The following is a 20,392-nucleotide window of genomic DNA, read 5'->3' on the forward strand; positions in this document are numbered from 1 at the left end:
CTACCTCATATAAATCAGATGCCTGATTATTAATGCTCAGATATCACACCCAACACCGAAGTGGGAGGGCAACAGCTATTCTTGTCAATCCTCCTGCCATTAGTCATCACACTGAACACTTCATCTCAGACAGTTCCCTGACAGTTGCCAAGGTGCTGGGCAACACATTAACGTTGCAGCAGTTCCTGGCCAGATTATTGGCAAGGTGGACTGGCTGGTTCTTATAAAATGACTCTTCTGCCGCTGGCACAAATGTCTTGTCCCTTTAACGCAGGAATCTGTCCTTCAGACATCTTAGTCCACACAACCTGCTCCAAGCTCTCTGTATCTAGCTGGAGTCTAGCCAGGATCTCCTTCCTGTTTAGCAATACAAGAGAAGCAATGTGGTTATAGTCCTTGAGATTTGTTGAAAAGCAGGTTGAGGATCCAGAGCCAAAAACAAATGTAGGGTCTGTGTGTCTCATTAATCTTTTTTTATTGGTGCCTGTCCTGTAAAGTGTGAATGGCTGACAAGTGACAGAAAGCCATGTCCAAGCAGAAACAGAGATGTGCCCCTTTTAGTGCTGGAAGTCAGACAGAGGGGCATGTTCACTGTCTTCCAACCAAAATACCAGAGATGAAGGCATTCCAGGAGCTCCAAGTTTGGTTCAGTGACATTGCTTCTTATCAGCTTGTAAGCTGCTGCCAATTCCAACAGGCAAAAGGAAAAAAGAAAAAGCTGAATGTGCATCAGCTGACATGGGCATTGCTCAGGAATAGTTCAACTTTTAAAAGCCTTTTATTATCAAGCTGTAACAAAGCTGCTTTGTACCGTAAATACAAAGAAGTGACCCGCTTCCCCTCTCTGTCTCAGGTGGATGAGAAAAGTTCCTTTCTTCCTTGTTCACAGCACTCCCCAAGGCTCACTCCTTTGTGTGGGAGGCAAATTAGAGAACAGAGAGGAAAGCCCTCTACCCTTCTGTGCATGGGTCATGTAGTTTATCACAGCAGATTCTGTCCTCACTGGCTTCCCTTCAGTCTCACCTGCGGGTGTTTGCAGCTCTCTTTGCTGATGCCTGTGGACGGTAAAATTCCCTACTCTTAGTTCAGAAGTACCCTGTAGCCAATAATTGCTAAAACAGTGGAGACTAGAGGTAGAAATCCCATGCAGTGTGCTTTGCTAAACCCTTCCCACTGGATCAAATATGTTGTGGGTATGTTCAGTGCAAATCTACTTGCGTAGATCCTGACTTCCATTAGCCAGAATTAAGCTTTGAAGGTTGATATTTGGATCACTGTCCATTTCTATCTGTCCTGGAGCTTTTTATTGATTTGCCTGTTAAAGCCAAAGTTGTGCAGAGCTGAGGAAAGGGGTAAACTGGCCTAGGTGAAAAGTTCCAGCATTGTTTTCTCTATTTTTAACCAGATGAAGTACAGCAAGCAGGATAATGTGTCCCAGGCGCTGTCTGGCAATTTCCATATCCCTTCCCCAAGTATTGAGTCTGTTGAACTTGTCCATAACCCTAGCTCATAGCTCTGACATGCCTCAGCTCCAGCAGCATGAATATCCTTTTGTCGTTCTTTGCAGTCCTTTTTGCTGACATATGTCTTGATGTGCGTCAGGCACACTGCCTCCCAAAGTCAAACCAGCTGCATCTTAGAGACAGGGCAAACCTTCAAAGAAAAAACAAACAGACCCTTGCTGTGGTCTGTTGGTAGTAACAGATAATTAAGTCTAAAAGTTTCAACAGAAGGAAGACATTTATGGCTGGGCAAAACCCAACAACATTGGAGGAAATGTCTTTTGTGTTACACTGAATGCAGCCCTGACTCTAAGAACTGTGCTGGTGATTTAGTAAATGTTTACATTCTTTCAGTCTTAAAGGTAATCAGCCACACTGTGTTGATGGGAACCTAGAGGATATAAAAGAGTGAAATCAAACTGTATCAAGCCATTTGAACATGATCTTTTTATCTCTGCAGGCATTTCTTCACCGGATCCGCCAGAATGCTGTGGACAAAGCTGAGAAGTACATAACAGAGGAGAATGTTAAGGTATTTATTCTATCTTCCTCATTTTCTTGGTACGGAAAATGATACATAATGAAAGGCTAGATTCAGGGGTATGAATATCAAATATCCTTATGTCATATTGATGCTTATTATTAAACTGGTTCCCTAAGGAAAAGAGTCTCATGTTGACAGTTTATCTGTCAATCTGTTTGCCCATTTGTATAGCTGTCATCTTCCAGCAATTTTTCATCCCACCAGCTAATTTCAGTAAAATTTGACAACAGTTTAGTGTTGTCAGAGGTACTAACTTTTGGCAAGATTTGTGAAATGGTGGGTAGAGGACAGAGAGGCCTTCTCAGTGTCTTTGAGAGGAAAGGCAGGGAATGCACAGCCCTTGTCTATTTTCCTTGGCAGTATTCAGTTAGCCAATTTGCATCTGCTGTCTTTTACAAATCTGAAATTGATAGGGCTTATGAGAAGGAGGCAGGAATATTCCTTCGTGTTCTAGTGGGAAAGAATTTGGGTTCTTGTGGGAGGACTAAGTAATGGAAGACCCTTGCATGAGGAGATTCCTGAATTAATTTTGCACTGAAAGGAGACATGGGACATAGAACACCAGGCTGTGAGGTACTAGCTTTTCTAGTGCCTATGGTCACAGGAGGCCTTGTTGTTGGTTATTTTCATAAATACAAGCAGCACTTTCTTGTAGTAATTTGGCTTAAAAACGTGCATTGTACACATATGCAAGTGAAACCTGATGATCAGTTGGACAGGGTGTGTTTTGTTTGCCATTAGAGGCTTACTTATTGGGCTTGCATTTGATCCTGTAGCTCCTAAATCAGCAGAAACTTTGCCCTTACACTTGTGGGAGCAGGGCACAGCAGTAATAGGTATGTCACACCTAGCCAGTGCTACTGCAGCTGGCATGCATTTCCCCAAGGCTGGTTCCTCCATTTCACATACTAGTACTGCCTGAATATATAGAGATCCTAGCAGGGTTCTAGCCCCTGTTTTTGCTATTCATTCGACAGGCTAGCTATACTGTCATATTGGAAGTCCCTCCTCCCCAGAAACTCACCATCTAGAGTCTGAAGTAAGTTTGAGGGTGGCTGAAGAAAACGTAGACAAGTGATTAGTGACAATAGATCTCGTGTGCAGAGAAGTGTGCAAAAAGTAGGCTCTGCATGGGAAATAAACCTACAGAACCGTTTGCCAAGTTGGTGAACAGCCGCAGAGGTTGATGAAAGTTATTATTCTATCATTATTCATGTATCATCAAAATGAATATTAATTATGACTGCCACATAATCAGGTGCAGTGCCCACAAAGCCTGTGCAGAACAATCCATATTTTCTCTGCTCATTTAAATGTATTTTTATTTGAAGTTTCATCATACTTCTCTGGGGAAGTACCTCTTCATTTTTGTGTCATATTTGAAGTGCCTTGGGGGTCTTTGTGAGGCCACTGTGAGACCTCATTTATTCTTACTATTACAATACCCAGCTTTCAATAACAGAGCTTCTCATCAGTAATAAAGGGCCTACACCTATTGCTGGTGAAATAGAATCACAAAGGCACAGTTTTCCTGATCAGAGTCAATATTATCTCCCCCTCCTGCCTCCCTTCCCCCCCTATCCAAGTAATTTCATTGTCTTTCCTGCAGTTGAAAGATATTTGTTCTTTCTTTCTGTCTCCTTTCTCCCTCCTTGCTGGTAGAGGCAGGACAAGCAAGGTGGTGTTGGGACTTCTGATAACTTTGCCTGCTAATATTATGTATCTTGAGTCGCCAGAGAGCTGTGAGGTGGCTGGCAGCAGCAAGGGTGATAGCAGAGACTGTATAAATGGTTTGCCAGGTTATGTAAGGAGACACTTGTCTTTTCCTCTCTTTCTTCATGCAGCAGAAATGTCTATAGAGGAAAATACAGGGTATTCTGGCAGTCACTCAGCTCTGAGCAAAAGGAGTAGGTACTTTTGAGGATAATTTGGGTTATTGCTCCTAGTATTATTTTTGCAGGTTTCTCCTACAGCTGGCACTAAGCACTGGAGATTTCAGTGATCTTTGGCTACTGTATCCCCTTCCAGAAAGGTCACACTGAGTCCTGTGCCAGGCCCAGATCTTACAAGTACTCCAGTGGCTAACAGCTGCAGCAACATCATAAAAAAATGTCTTTAGTTTATTTGCTGCCTCATGTAGGAATAACTCTATTGGTATGTTAGTATTATGCTACATTCACAGCAGGGCACTGGTGCCATTTTACTGATACACTACCTTGAAGGTAGTACAGCTTGAGGGTGTACGCAAGCTGCCAGACATAGATCCTCGCATGAGGCTTATAGATGGTAACTGTGTATTAGATACAGAAGCACGTGCAGTCAGGATCTGTCTGCTGCCTTGATTTTCAAGTGACGACTCTGATCTGCGAGTTCTGCTGCAAGCAGAGCTCTACTGACCACCACAGAATTCGTTAGATTACACAGATATTCCTTGGATCAAAAAATACCCCCCAAAGACTGCTCCTGAAGGATAAAATCATCCCTGACAGATGTTTTCCTCTTTCTTGTTAATCCCCTTTTGGCACAGCTTCTGGCAAAGCCATGCAGACAGAGGCTACTGTGTCATGACATCAATTTCAGCCACGTGACAGAACCATCGTATGCTCTGCTTGAACTATCATGGGAAGTTTTCTGGAAGCAATCAAATGGTCCTAGCTCCCTGTCCTTTATTTTGGTTCAGAGCCCATCAGTGCAAATTCAGTGTGTTGCAATCTTTTAGTTTATTGAGAGCTAGAAAGGAGCTGTGAGGCACAAGTATGCATTAATGATGGTGCATAGTACCATATCTCAGTATTCCTGAAGTGATAGGGAAGCAAAGACAAGGAAGACTCTGCTCTGCACGTGCAGCCAACTTGCAGGAAGAGTTTGAGAGAAATACTCTGCCTGTCCTTGAATAAGAGAAGGTATAGAGTTGAACCTGGATGCATGCAGAGAGGAAGGCACCTTGAAATCCTGATCTTGTCTACCCCTGCAAAACCAGAGAGAAACTGGTTTTAAACCGGGAATTGAGGTTTCATTCCTGTCTTTAATGATTAGACTTAATTTACAGATTATTGTTTTTCTGAATTAATGCCACATCACCAGCCACCAGGCTAAATCAGTTCGCATCTGGTGAATAAATACCACTGCATAAATTTGAAAAGCTTAGTATTACGATAAGGTGCTTTGGGAAGTGTTGGAAGATGTTAGGCTCCATCGCTTCCCACACTGAATGCCAGGAAGATGAAGACTGGCTCTGTCAGGCTGCACGCTTTGGGGTTCAGAGGAGTGTCACCCACTCACTCCAAGACCTGGGGGCTGCTTCCAATGTGAAAGCAGGTTTGACTGCAGATCTTCTCTTTGCAAGTGGCACAGTTAAAGGAGTGATAGAAAATGTCGTCTGCCATATGTATGTCACTGCAGACTCCAGGATTTACTCTGCCCTTTCAGGCTTTCCTCCAGTGGCTGCCAATGCTGATGGCTGTGTCACCATGCATCAGGACTTCTCCCCCTGTTTAGGTAGCATTTCATCTCTCATATGTGTATTCACACTTTCTTCTCAAGTTTTGTATGAAAATGATTAAGACTTAAAAAGCTTATGTGTTTATAGCAGCTTTCACCGTGGCAGTTTATTCCCCTTAGCATGTGTATATTCACATCACTAGGGATCATTTAACTGTGAGATTGCACAATTACCTTTTAGTACACATCCAGACTAGGGGCCTCTATCCCATTACATATGCCTTTTAGAACCACTGAGATCAGTGAAAGAGAACTCAAAAATGCTGCTCTTGTGGTTTGCAAGCATTTTACACTATTCTGTACTTCTGTCAGTGAAATGCTAGATACCACATGGCAGAGATTTGGTCTCTCATTTGCAGGTACATCTTTGTGTGTGATAGCTTCAAGTCCCTTTCTTCCAGAAAGTGATTTCTAATGCATGAGAAGGAAAGGCAAATGACTTCCTGCTTCTGTCTCCTGCAAAGTGAGTTTGATCCTTGTGATTCCATTCACCTGGTTGGTCTCATAGGAAATCTTCTCTAGACTTGAAAGAGGTTGCTCAAATTCATCATGCTCAAGTACCTGGAAAGATAACAGCAAGTACTTCACTAGCAGTAAAGATTTCCGTACGGGGCCAGGAAAGGGGCAAATACAGTGTAATTCGTTCTGTTTGAGTCTCTGTCTGTGCTTTAGATCCTATCGCAGCAAGTCTAGAGCCACAATATTTTGGTGCTACTACTTTAACAAAACACTCTCAGATATATTAAGAGCTAGCAATGCTTTTCTCTTTATATTTCAGATCTTATTTTCTAATATTGAAGACATTCTTGGTGTTCACAAGGAGTTCCTGGCTGCCCTGGAATTTTGTTTACAACCAGAACCTCAGTCTCAGCATGAACTGGGAAATGTTTTCTTAAAATTTGTAAGTACAATGACTTAACGCTATCTGAAAATGCAGTTTCCTGCCGTAAGCTCCCATGCCCCTTAGCTAGTGCTAATCTCTAAGGCTTGTGGCAATACTATGACAATGTGTGTCTTGTATGAAAGTTGTAGGTAGGGTGGGAAAAAACTTGTGAATGAGGTTAGAACAATGGAAACCACATCAAACTCAGCTAAACAACGAGGTATTTTTAGAAACTCTTTCTTTTCCCATTGAATATTTTTTTTTCCTTTTTTTCTCACCCAGCTGAGATATTTTATTGCTGAGAATTTTGTCTGCTTTGGTTCCAAATGTTTCAAAAAAGTAGCAATTGCAGCTTATGATCCTACCATTGCTTCTCTCATTGTAATTTGTTTCTTATAATGTGAAATTCTGCCTGTGGTAGATTTTTGTTTTGTTTTGTTTTTAACTTGACCCGATTTTCAATCATGTATGTGTGCCATCCTCTGACTAATATGTATGTAGAGCATACTGTATATGCAAGATCAGGTATTATATACACCTAGTTAGAAGCTGGACTCATTTAAATGCAGTTACCTAATTTACATGTATAATAGTTTGAAGTTGCACATTTTTTTCACTTGAAGCAGCCCTCCTGAGATGTTTGAAAATTAGAAAGCACGTACATAATAGCCATTTCTGCAAATTCTTATTAACTGCATTAAGCCACAGGCCAATTTTCTGTCAAAATATGTTCTATTATGCTTTCATAATCAAAATTCGTGCTTTCACAGTTCATCAGGTTTGAGAGGACATCAATTATACGGCCGTTCATTACTCACAGAGCTTTACCAACTAGCCCTCCTTGTTTAATTTTTATTTATGCTGTGAGAATTATTAAAAAAGTGTGTTGGAAAGTGTTATATTGAGAACATGCCCAAAAATTGTATCAGATGTGAGGACTGACTGTCAGCTGCTGCAAAACATACTGGTGAACTTAGTTAAAGCCTTGAATACACACTAGAATCACCAACCAACAATATGTGCTGTACTAATATATTAGCATTCATTAGCGAAGGTATCAAAATTAGAGGGCTTTTGCCTTCTTTTTTTGCCCTCTAATGCTGTCAAATTGTCTACTGTGTTTCAGAGTGTCACGGAATAACCAGAAACGTTAACATCCTGTCATTTGACTGAATTTAAGCCTTGTATGGGTAGTCATTGGTAGTGTTTTCTTGTATATCAACATATAATTTTGTAACTTCAGTACTGTTAAATTTAATAGTTATATAATGTTCCTTATTTATCAAACATACAACAATACAGGAATTATGAAACTATAATGCTTAGGGATGAGTGCTGATGAGAATTTGTCTTCTGATAGAGGCAGTTTGACTGAGATCAGCTTACATTGCTGTCTGTGGAGTGTATTGCAAATAATGTGTACATCAACTGTTTCATAATCCCCTAGAGAAGAAGCACCTTTTCCTGGTTTACCTTGGCCTAGAAGAGCCTCACTCAACAACAGTCCACTGATCTTCAGAAACAGGACACCACTTCTAGTTGTTATGAGTCTCTAGGATCAGAGTTGATCCATTTCTAATAATGCTAGGACATTCTCCCCTGGATCCCCATCTCATAAGGATTCAGATCTTGAGTAACACCTGAAGCAAGCAGGCAGATTTTGCAAGGGTTCCAAAAGAGCAATCGTTGCACATTGACTTTTTGAAGTATTTTAACAGATGATGAAATGCACTTGCTCTGACATTCAGGTGTGAAAAATTGTTTTGCTTCAGAAGACAGGCATTGTTTGCCCTAGTGTACTCCATTTGATCGGATGATCATAAGTTCATTGTATGATGCTAGCTGCTAGAATTTCTTCTGGAAATAGAAGAAGAAAGAATTTCTTCTTCTTCTGCTAGTTCAATATGACCATAACAGACACTGAAGAATGTACGTAAACATTCATTCAAAATTGAATCTGTAGCCTTAAACAAAATGGCATGTAGAACAAGTCTTTAACATCAAAGAGAGCATATACATTAGGCTTGGAATAATCATACCTCATCAGCATAGGCTCTTTTGTGCAGGTCATGAAAACATATGACTGTCTGCAGAGCAAAAGGGGCAGAGAATTCATTTCTGATATTGCCATATTGCTAGAGGTTTGGCGACATAATAGCTAGAAACTCGTTCGAGGGAAACATATTTTCTTTTCATTTTTAGGAGCAAAGTTGCATGAGTGATCAATTTTACTGTCTAAGTCATCAGGGATCTTGTTTTGTTGAGAATTATATCTTCTGTTTTGTTTAGGTTTTTCATGTTGACGAAATTGGTTTCAGCCTGCTTTGAAACAAGAAAATGCAGTGCTTTGTTAAAAATATGTCCAAATAAAATTGTTACAATTTTCCAAATGTCTTATTGGCTTTTCCTAGTCAAAACTATTTTCAAATTTGCACTAATTTGTGGGCAGTTCTAATGGACCCAAAATAACATATTTGGAGAATAAACTATTGGTTGAAGATTTATTTTAACCAAACTAAGAACAGTATAGACTTATTTCTGTCACCAAAATCAGAAGGTCTAGCTGTGTATCCAGCAGATTTGCTGAGTAAGAAGGTGCCATTTTTATGTGGTTACATCTTTAACCATAATTGCACTTTAATATAGAGTAACTGCAGGTTCAGAATTCCTGGGCTAACATCTGTAATTATGTAACTGATAATCTCCTCACCAGGAGATGGGAGAGTCCAGGACTGATTGTCACCCAGAAAGGAAATTAAACACTTCAGACACTGAGTAATTTAAAACATAGTTCTCATATTTGTGGGTCTCATGCATAAAGGACAGCTGGAAAAGACTTGATGAAAGCACTCTGGTGTGTGTATAATTACTGTATTGACTTGAGCTTTAGCAAAGGGATTTTGTCATGATCTAAATATAACCTCCCAAAACTCCAGGCACTCAAAGCTGCAGTCAGAAACCTGAGCAATGACATTTTGTGTGCATTGATGTAACGGATGCTGTTGTGTTAATAGTTACTATTTTTAGTTTCAAGAATGCTGCTTGTATGCATCCAGGGACTTGAGGAGAGGTGAGAGGAGGAAATGTAGGAAAAACTCAGATATCTGTCCCTTCATTCTGTAACTCTCCAGTTTTTATGGTTGAAAACAATCCCATGCCTCTCAATTGCCTCTTTTCTATTGTGCAATGGACCCAGCCCTGCCTTTTCCTGCATCTGGTGGTCAGAAGCTAGGAGTCCAATCAAAACTCAAAAAAAAAAATTAACTTCCTAGTTCTGGGGAGATGAAAAGGTTCAGATAGAATGTTTTCAGGCCAGGATCCTAAATAGAAAATGAATGATGTGAATGCCACAGCAAACTCTGGAGGGCATTGTCTACATGGCATGGTGCCCTGAGATGCCAGCTATGGAAGGCCTTGCATATTACCCCTGGCAGAGTGCCACACTAATGCATCTAAATTACTTCTGATATGCAAAGTATCTTGTCTGAGTACCACTGCATGGGGCTGCATTGTGGCATAGAAGCCAACCTGAACCAGGAAAGAAACTACTGTTGTGAGAAGCACCCAAAAAATGATGGGTCTTTTTGGCTTCTGAATCATTTAACCTGACTAAAGCTTACTACAGTCTCTTGACCCTGCTTTTATTCCAGTGAATGCAATACTGGAATCTTGTAACATAGCTGCTGAAAGTTCAGCCCTTCCCAACAGTCTTGAAAGGATCAGATAGCTCCTTGCCTGATCTGATCAGGCATGGAAATAGTTGTTACTGCTTCTTTTGTGAATCATTTCAGTGTTTCCAGATATCTGATGTTTGCATTGAGTTTAGCATCTCTGATCATTTTAGTTAGAAGAAGTTGCACTGTCTTTGATTCTGGAGATCAGTAAAGCAGAACTCGGTGCTGCCAGCTGACCCTTGTTTCTTAACAGGGGAATTTCATTCCACTGCGTGTGCTGGTGGGTGTGAAATGTTCCTGTGCAAGCACCTCAATGTAGTTGTGAAGCTACCTTTCCCTTCCTTTAATTTCTGTAATATGTTGGTTGTTTTGTGTGTATTTGATGAAATTCTTCCATTTAGGGAAACTGTTGTGGACAGCTGACCCACTGTTTAGTGTTGCATTGAAATAGTGAAGTCTGCTGCTTGTTTCAGAACACAAAGTGAACCAACCAACTCACTGAGGGTTCCATCTCAGCCCTGAAAGGCAGGGAGTTTCCAGATGGTTGCTTTGTATTATAGTTCCCCTCCGTATCTCTGAGCTTCTTCCAGGCCTTGGTTCTTCCCAGCCACCTCTGTTTCTTCCTCCTGCAGGAGTGGTCAGCACAGCTCAGAAATGTCCTGGCTACTCTGCTGGAATATCCTGACACACATGCAAGTATCCCGGAGATGGCACAATCCATTCTTTCAGCAAATAATATATTATTTCAGTGGTGCATTAAGAGGAAAAGTGCTGGAAGTCTCTGTGCTCAGAAAGCTGATGTTAACTTACAACAGAGTCAGTTAGGAATTAGTGGAACGCCTCTATACCTTATTCGCATTAGAGGAGTATTGCACATTTCATGTAGACTGCCACCCTAATGCCACTCTGAGTGTACACCCCTTTGTAAAGAATGTGGTATCAGACTGACAAAATAGTCACTCCAGTTTTGTCTGAGTCAATAAGTTACTACGTTTTTCCTTGCAGAAGGACAAATTCTTTGTGTATGAGGAGTACTGTAGCAACCACGAGAAAGCACTCAGACTACTGATGGAATTGAACAAGATCCCAACAGTGAGAACATTCCTCCTGGTAAGCACCTTTTCTAGCGCTCTTGAGTTAATGATCTGACTTTGCACTGTACTCATAATAACCCTTTGGTATCCCAGGAACGCTGGGCATTTTGCAAGATATTACCCATTCCAGGTATGCAGCACTCAGGATGGATAGGTATTGAAGTCACTGATGAGTTCAGGCACAGAACTAAGCACAGCTCTGGTATGAGTGTTTTAGTGGAAACAAGGAAGATTTTTTTTTTTTTTTTTTTTTTTTTAAAGCAGCAACAGAAAATTTGAGCAAAGGTTGTGAAAGGAGTAATGCAATAAGGCAACAGCAGGGCTGTGACTAGTTCCCAGTGGATCTGATTTCCTGCTCAGTTCTCTGACCAATTGACCATCTGTAGACCCACCAGAAAAATGTGGCCTGCTTCTGACACCCTTTTCGCAATGAGTCCAGTTGTGGGCAACAAATGTATGAATGATGAATTGTTTTGACTGCGTCATTGGTGCTTGTATCAAAAATGACCCAACTCCTCATCCAACCCATGACATATTAGTATCTATGTTGGGAGGAACTGTGGCATACAGCCTTCAAATGCCTCCTACAGATACTGGGCTGGGAGGAGAAACAACCAGTAGACAGTGCCTTCTGCCCAACATTCCTTGTTTTTCTTCTCCTTAGATGTGTCTTCTCCTAGCCTTCACTACAATTCTGCTTGATTTTTGGCTGTCTTGTTTTCCTGGACATGGATGCATGGCATTTGGAATGGGGTTGGCATGTGGGTGAGGGACTAATTCAGCACATTAGCTTTTTTTCTTAGTAAATGCTATGAGATAAAAAGAAAGGCTGTCTTTTTGCAAAGGATCTGCTCTTCTTTCTGCTCTTCTTTCTGCTCTTCTTTCTGCTCTTCTTTCTGCTCTTCTTTCTGCTCTTCTTTCTGCTCTTCTTTCTGCTCTTCTTTCTGCTCTTCTTTCTGCTCTTCTTTCTGCTCTTCTTTCTGCTCTTCTTTCTGCTCTTCTTTCTGCTCTTCTTTTTTCCTTTCTACCAAAGGTCTGCTCTTTCCCAATATAGTACAGCAAAAGAAAACTTCTGCATAAATGTCTGTCACAAGCAGGGCCAGAGCATTCTTTTAGCCACAAAATATAGGCCTCGGAGGGAGCAGCAGGGACAAGCAGTCATGGTATTGGGTAGTTAGAATCTCTTTGTCATGTCTGAGTTTTAATGAACCTCGTTAAACCATTAGTTTGAGTCACCAAATGACCCTTTCCTTGTTTGTGAGTTCTTCTGGGTGCTTCTGTTGAGGGAAACTAATGAGAAAGAGAAGAGACAAAAGTACATGTAAACACCATCCTTCCCAATGTTCAGAGTGTTCTCTACTTCCACTGGACTGGCAAAAGCCTCCTGTCTGTGTTACCAGCAGCAGCTGGCAAACTGATTGTGAGGCACATAAAAGATGTCACACTGTCTGCTGTGGCTTGCTGCAGCACCTGAATCCAAGAGACTTAAAATAGCAGTAAGTATGGGAGGAGAGGCTACACTGAAGTGTCTACTTTGCTGTGGCTGCTGTAATTTCTTCCAGGCTTCCCTTTTCTTCTCCACTGCCTCCTAAAGCCAATGCTATAATGCCACCGTGCAGAGAAAGCTGCATTAAAATACAAAGCTTTGCTTGTGAGGAAAGATTTGGCCCAATTGCCCCCTCACAGCTGCTGAAATATAGAATGTGGGAATGTGTTTGAAAAATCAGTAAGTGTTAAAGGGCAGTTTTGAGCCCAGAGCTAGAGAGAGGGCTGAAAGAAGAGACGGGAAGGACTGAATCACTCGAGACTTGGAAAATTGGACCGGGAGCATTGTGAGCTGGTAACCAAGGCCACAGATCTAGAATAGCCTGGGGAAGGGTTATTTTACAGATGATTGTCTGTAAAAATACCAGTTAGGACTAATGAGATTTATGTATGATGTCTGTGAACATTCTTTGAAGAGGATTGTTGAACTACAGCCAAAAGCCCACTAAATTTCACAGTGTGTCTGAGCCACAGCACAAATTTCACAGGGGAAAATGTTATCAGTGATATCTCAAAGCAAGCACATCTTAGCTGAACTGAATTTAAACTTCAGCTTCTGTTGACAGGACAGGTTTGCAACTGGGGTGATTTTTGGAGCAAAGTTGTCCAGATTCAAGGTCGAACATAGGAATGCAGACTAGTTTATCTGAAATAGATTTGAAGTCCATCTGAGTCCACTGCCTGTCTCAGGCAGCAGCCAATAACAGAATCTTCAGGGAAATGTATAAAAAGCTTACAGTAGGTTACTATTTGTTTATCACACGGAGATTACAGATTATTGTGACAAAATAAGAACAGGTCAAGGACTGTAGATTTTTTTTTTTTCAATGCCTTATGCAATTCTTATACTCCCCTTTCACGTCAATCCTGAGAAATGGATTTCCGTAATCTACTGAGAAGTTGAGCATCACTTGTTTTGAGGTAGTGTGCGCAAATTTGTCTGTGAAATGATTCTTCTGGGCTGCAGGGACCCTCCAAATTTGTGCGAATTCATTGTGTGTGTATTGCAAGGGTTGATCAGTTGCTTCTTTTCCTCAACCTAAAATCTATTTGGACTTGGATTTCTTTTGTGTATTGGCCTAATACTTGTCACCTTCCTTACTGTGTTTAAAAAACACTGGGAGAGTAGTAATTTTTCTAGGTAGAGAAATGCCCTTCACCTTCTTTCCGTTTGGAAGTCACAGAGCTTCACAAAATTAATGAGCATCAGAATTAATGAAACCTCATTTCCTTAAATTTCACTGTCTCTTGCACCTCCTACCTATAAGGTAGCCTTGCCTGCATGTCCCATAGCTTTTTTTAGCTGGGCAAACAGCAACATGTTCTGTGTCTGGTTGAGAGCTACGTGTGTGCTGGTTAGCCAGGCAGCGTGCCCGTGCTGTTTGTCCAGCTGTGCTTAGACGTAATGTTTTGCCAGAGAATTGGTGGATGTGATGCAGATGACTCATTTATTTCAATTCCACTTTGATTTTCTTCAGATATAAGGATTGGACTAGTTAATTACATGATTAATAGTGAGCAGGCTTTATTTTATCTTTCAAGAGTTTCTGGACCAACAGTGCAAACTTGGCATAGTGAACGAAGACTAATGGTTGTATCGATTGTGAGGGTGGGCTGGATTCTTTCAGGTAATGGTGCATCTGGGTTTGCTGATGGTCATTGTATTGTTATGACATTTTTTGAGTCACCAGCTGTATAATATTTCTCTGGGAAGGTACCTTTCTACACAGCCCATGTTATCCACAGCAAATTTTCTTTTGGTGATGCACGAAGAACTTTGCAGTCTTGATGGCTGTATTTCAGTGGTGAATGAAGTCCCATTTCCTCTACCTTAGGTGTGGCAAAGTGCTTTCTGACCATAATATGTGTTACAGGAATACAAAATCATGTCAAGGAGCATTTGAAAGCTTTGTGTCTGAGGTAATATTTGTTTCCTTTTCTGATCATAGGGTTGCATGCTGTTGGGAGGCAGAAAGACGACAGACATTCCACTAGAGGGTTATCTGCTGACTCCAATTCAGAGAATTTGCAAATATCCACTTCTGCTTAAGGTAAACTAAAGAAAGTATTTCTCCACATGGTTGTTTTATTCTTGGAGTGATTCTGCAATTTTTTAGCCCTGAGTTTTGTTGTCACTGCTGCCTTCCTAGTTTGCACTTCTAAAAGTTGGATCCTCTCTGAAGAAAATGGCTTTTTATGGGTACAGTCAAAAAAAGCTGGCTGATGCTGACAGGCTGCTAAACCTTGTAATGATGTGGGTAGACCAGACAGGGTAACTTACTGACCAATGCCTTTTGACTTCAGTTCTCTTCTAGTAAACATCTCTAGATGTTTACTAAGGCTTGTGAGTGCTATTTTAGCCACTTCCTGAAAAGCTGTGTTCTGATAGAATTGTGTCAGTGTTCTGAGGGACTGGATGGCTCTGGGGACTGGAAATGGGATACATCCTTCATCACGAGGTCCCTAGTTTGAGTGTGTTCAGGTCAAAATCCTGTATCATCTGACAGCTGTTTGGCAGCTTGTTTGAAAACTGATTATCTCAGATGAGTTCCCAATGGATGGGTGTCATTGCAGAAATGACTGCTGCAATTGGCACTAATTGGCCCCCTTGCTAGTGTTCTTACCTTGGGGCTAAAGAATAAAAGATCTAAAAAGATCTAACTTGCCTCTCATCCCTCCAGGTCAGGGCTGGGTCACACGCCTGGTGGGGACAAGGAGAGGGGAAAAGGAAGAAGCAGTTTCTGAGAGAGCTTGCATCACTGGTGGCCTTGTAGCTACTCTGTGGCTAACAGCCATCAGTCTTCAGTGATGTCAGTCTCTTTCTCAATCAGAGTAACATTACATTTACTAAAAGAAAATTAATTAATTAAAAATATAAGAAGAAAATGCCTCATATTTTGAAAGAAAGGTCCCTTGAGTTGTTACCCTTGTATGAAGGGAGTCATTAATTGGTAGAAAGCCTGAAGACAAGGTTCCTTCATCTATTTATTCCATGCTGGAAACATCTTAATCCAGCCAGAATGGTCAATATCTGGTGTACCCTTGCTATGCTTATCTAAAAGTGATCTTTAACCAGTTTTATCCCAGTATTTTCCAAACTTTTTGGACCAGAAGATCAGTGTGTTATCACTCTGTATTTCTTGTATTTTGCTCTGTGGCCTTGATAAGCTTGAAGTAGCTCTGAAGTCAGTGTGGTTTCATCAGACCTGACCACTCAATATGTGGACCACCAGTCATCTCTGGAGCACAGTTTGGGGATCTCAGCTCTAAGCCATGCCCATGGCTGTCGTAGGGAACTCCCTAATTTTCTTCTGCACCTCAGTGCCTCTTCTTTTTCTGTTTTTAGCCTGACTTGGTTGCTGGATCACCCATCGCTAATCAGACCTACTTAATTTATAAGCTTTTTGGAAAACATGATTATGAGTGGTAGATTTCTATCAGTTTGGATAATCTGTAGACTTTTTATTTACTGACAGAAGCTTGACTTGCAAATTAAAATCTCTGTTCTGTTTTAAAAGCTCTTCAAAATACTAGAATGGCAGAACCTGCCAATACTATAAAATTTTCTGAAATCTCAGGGCTTTTACTCAAATGCCATGAGGATGCTGGCTACAGAAACACACCTAAAGGAAACACACACGTTTGATTACAAGGTAGTAGCATCATCAGTGCAATGGTATTTTGGTGTTCTTCAGCTTAAATTTTTCCATTCCTCTGTACCATTCTAGGGCAGGTCTTGCGAAAAGTGTGGGGTTCTGTATTGGAGATTGGAAGAGCTGTGAAAGGACCAGTTTATCTTGCTTTTCTTTAAGAATTTGTTTTGCAAGGGGTAGTAAACAAAAGACTAGAACAAAATAAATATTTCTAAACCATAATTCAAATCTTTTCAAGTTCAATGGCAACTGAAGCCATCGTGCTCTGGGGATCAGAAATTGGCCTGTGGAAATAAACTGGCCATTTCCACTTTCTCACACGTGCACAGTTGTCTATGTCAAAAGGCCTGCTGGAACAAAACTCTCGTCTTTGAAAGCCAAGACCAGCAAGGCTAAGGCTGAAATAGTATTTTTTGCCTTCAAGCCACAGTGGGGTAGAATAAAGATAATTTTGTCCTCTGACGCCAACACTGTGCCTGCCTTCTGGGATGGGGACTCTGGTGTTTGTCTCCGGTGGTTCACCCAGCCCCGTGTGTACTTGTCGAACAAACAGCCGTGAAGGGAGCGAACGGGAGGAGCTGTGACGAGGTGTCTCGTGATGTTGCATTCCATTTTTCTATGGATTTCTTTTTGTTTACAGGCTGATACAAATCACACACTGTTCACTATGTGAAATTTCCTGGACAGGAAATACAGGTTTTAAGAAAAAGCTGAGGGGAATTTCATTTTGGTTAGGCAACAAATCTGCCTCAGCCAGCGAGATTATGCTGTTACCAGGGGTTGTTCAGCTCAGAAAATGTCTGCGATCATTAGCAAGTGTAGTTGATACTGATTCTCAAAGGTAGTGAATTCATAGTGAATAAACTGTATCCCGTTGGAGACTTGTTTGATACTTGCTAGCACAAAATTACCAGAGTGGACACAAATGTTTCAGACATGAGAACAGCTAAGGGAAAGTACGGGCTGATTCTGTTAGTGATGGCCAGGAAAGTGCAACTCTCCAAGCAAGCGGAAAAAAAAGGTAGATTTAAAAATAACATAACCCTCAAATTAAGTGTTTGCTCTCCCTTTGCTACTGAACTACAGTTATTGCTCCTGAAATAGCTGTTTTGTATTCATGGGAATTGGATCTTATTTTATTTAATTCCCAGGGCAAACAGATACTATTGTATTCCAACTGATTAGAAAAGTCATAGACCAGAACTATCCTACTTTCCTCTTTTACTTTGTTTTTAGCAAGAGTTTGTGAACATCCAGGTTTTCTGGTAACTTTGGTATGACCTTGTTATAGCATAAGAATTTAGTCTAGCTAAGTAGTTAGGTTTGATATAGTATGAACACAGTAATTCAGACTTGTCTGTGTTTGAAGGTCAACCTCAATAGTAGGGTAAGGCACATATTTAAAATACTATAACTATTTTTTTTTGTGTAATAACATATGTGAGTGTTCTTCAGAATAATAGTATCTAGCATGGAGTTAATTTCGAATAATAGTTAGGAATAATATACTGGAATATCTCCAAGTGCAGATACACCTTAAGCATATATTACCAATCATTTCCAATATAAAGTATGGCATCCTGCAATTAGTGATCTTATGTTTTCTCATCCTCTGATTAAACTTCTTTTTTTTTGATCTAACAAATGATGAAAATAGAACAATGATTCGAATGATGGTGATTGATATATTTCAATTTTATTTGTAGTTTCCATTTTTTTGTGAACCAAATATTGTAGCTTTGGAGTGTCTGTAAACAGGTTTTCTTGGTTGTTTTTTTGTTTGTTTTTAAATTTTGGTTGCTTTCTTTGGAATTTTGTCTAATTTGCAAGCCTTAAGTATGTTTTGAAGGGTGAGACTCAGACCTAGCCATGGTGTTTCATAATCTGTGTGCAAACAGAGCAGTAATGATATTAATATTTTTGTCCCTAATACAGTTTTTGTGTGCTTCTGACAGCCTGAAAAAAATTAGCACAGAATTTGTTGGTCAGTAAATTAGTTTTATTCCCAGTCCAAAACCTTCCTAATGTGGCTTCCACTTCTTTTTCTTGCTGTCAAAGTTCGGCAAATTGTTTGAAGTCTATTTGGGGATGTAGGAGCTCTGAATATTTGTTAGCAATGAGCTTCATTATAAAATTTCCTTAAAACTGAGAAAGGGGCTTGGTCTAGGCTTGAACAAAACAAAACTGTTCTTGCTGCGATGGGCATTATGATTTGGTAAGAAGAAAAGAAGCAAAGGCAAACAGATGCACAGACCTTGAGAGCATGCACTGTGTGAGTGACTTAAAACTCCAGTGCGTGTATGTACACCGGAAAGCGTGCCGAGTCAACATTTCTAACAGAACGTTTTGGATTAAGGCAGCTCTGTCTCACCGATAATAATTGTATGACTATGTATTAATTAATGTGAACTGTACTGCTTAAGAGTAGAAGCAGCTGTTGTGTAAACCAATCTCTGCACAAAAATAGCCTTTTTCCCTTAATAAAGAGCATTTATGTCAGCAAGAAGAAAACCCTGAAGGAGTGGTGATCATGAGTTAATCACACCACTGGGGGTGGGGATTAGGAGCAGTCCTTTCTGCCTCCCTCCTCCCAACACACGAGGAATGCACAGCACATGATAGCTGCGCCCCTACGGGCTCCTGATAGCCCAGAGCATGTCGCAGAGGTTGGTTCTTGTTTGATGTCTATTCTCTTAAGGAATTGCTCAGGCTCCAGCCAGAAATGCACATTCCATCTCTGATCCTTTAAAAATATCTCATAATGTACACAACTCCATGGATGTAATTGTGTATTGCTTCAAGTGATGGAATACTCATTGGTCCTAGGAGGGAAAGAAAAACCTGGATGCAAAAGGAGAAAGCCCAACAGTGAGGCACACGCAGGTCTTAATAAATGCAGTGCCTGGGCTTTGAAAGGGAAAGATGGGAAGCCAGTGGTGAGGGTACAGAACAGGATGAAGAAAGGTTAACTCACCATCTCCCCTTTTCTCCCTCTCCATTTTTCTCAGAGCTTTTTAAGGAACAGAGGTTTCTAATTGGCCATAATTGAATATATTTAATCTTTGGGCTTTTTTTCTTTTTATTCCTTTTTTTCCCCCAGGAAAAGTGGTGTTGTTCTTAGATTCATGAAATTGTGTGGTTGAAATCCAACTCTATGTAGCACAACATTAAGAATTATATATACACTACAGAGTTGTAAGGAACACTGCCAATTTATAAATCATACTTCTGTCTTCCACACTTTTTATATATAATCGCAAATATCTGGTAATATTTATAGAACTGGAAACGTGTTTTTATTACATTTTAATTTAGCATATGTCATAGATTCGATGGCACATTGAATATAGTCAGTTTTACTGATTTATCATTGTTTGTCTAGTCTTTACCCTGCAGAAACACTGACATAAATTACAAATTTTAAAAATACACACAAAAAAACCCTGCTTGGCTGGTACACAGTAACATTTATTTTCTGGTTAGTGTAAGTGGAAAATAAATTTTATTACAAGCAAATATTAAAAACTGTAAAATACAAAACTCCAGGAAACGTCTGTATTCACAGAAAGGGTTTGTTTGTTTTTTTTTTTTAAAAAGGAGCATATTTTGGAGCTGAACTGTTTATTAACACAACATTTTCAACTGATAAAGAAATATGTTGTGTTTCTTATCTCTATAATCCTGACATGTTCAGTAAGTAACCAACGGATGTATCTCAGAAACCCTATTTTATGCATGTGCTGGTTTGTAGTGCAAAGCGAGACAGCCTGGCAGGCAATGATTTGCACCACTCAGTGCACAGTGTTAACATTCATTGCGCAAAATCCATGTTAAGCCACGTCTGAGTGTCCTCAAGAGTGTAAAGATAGGAGGAAGGAATTTTTAAAATAGGGACTTGTAAATTTCAGCTGCAAAACATGTGTTCAATTGTCAGCTTTAGGTACACAAACAATCATTTTTGTGTGGCAAGGGAGGACATGGGGAAGATGACGGAGA

General features: G+C 40.4%; 1 protein-coding gene across 4 annotated transcripts in view; it reads left to right on the top strand.

Annotated features, from left to right (window-relative positions):
• The window catches only part of PREX1 (phosphatidylinositol-3,4,5-trisphosphate dependent Rac exchange factor 1), a 167,656-nt gene that overhangs the window by 63,550 nt on the left and 83,714 nt on the right, over positions 1-20,392 (top strand). For all 4 annotated transcript variants that reach the window (XM_068416018.1, XM_068416019.1, XM_068416020.1 and 1 more), the window contains exons 2-5: positions 1,963-2,034; positions 6,326-6,448; positions 11,110-11,214; positions 14,693-14,794. In XM_068416018.1, the coding sequence (XP_068272119.1) occupies positions 1,963-2,034; positions 6,326-6,448; positions 11,110-11,214; positions 14,693-14,794 (402 nt within the window). The remainder of the gene's footprint in view (positions 1-1,962; positions 2,035-6,325; positions 6,449-11,109; positions 11,215-14,692; positions 14,795-20,392) is intronic.

The sequence above is a fragment of the Nyctibius grandis genome, chromosome 19 (genome assembly GCF_013368605.1).
Source record: "Nyctibius grandis isolate bNycGra1 chromosome 19, bNycGra1.pri, whole genome shotgun sequence".
Taxonomy (NCBI): Eukaryota; Metazoa; Chordata; class Aves; order Nyctibiiformes; family Nyctibiidae; genus Nyctibius; species Nyctibius grandis.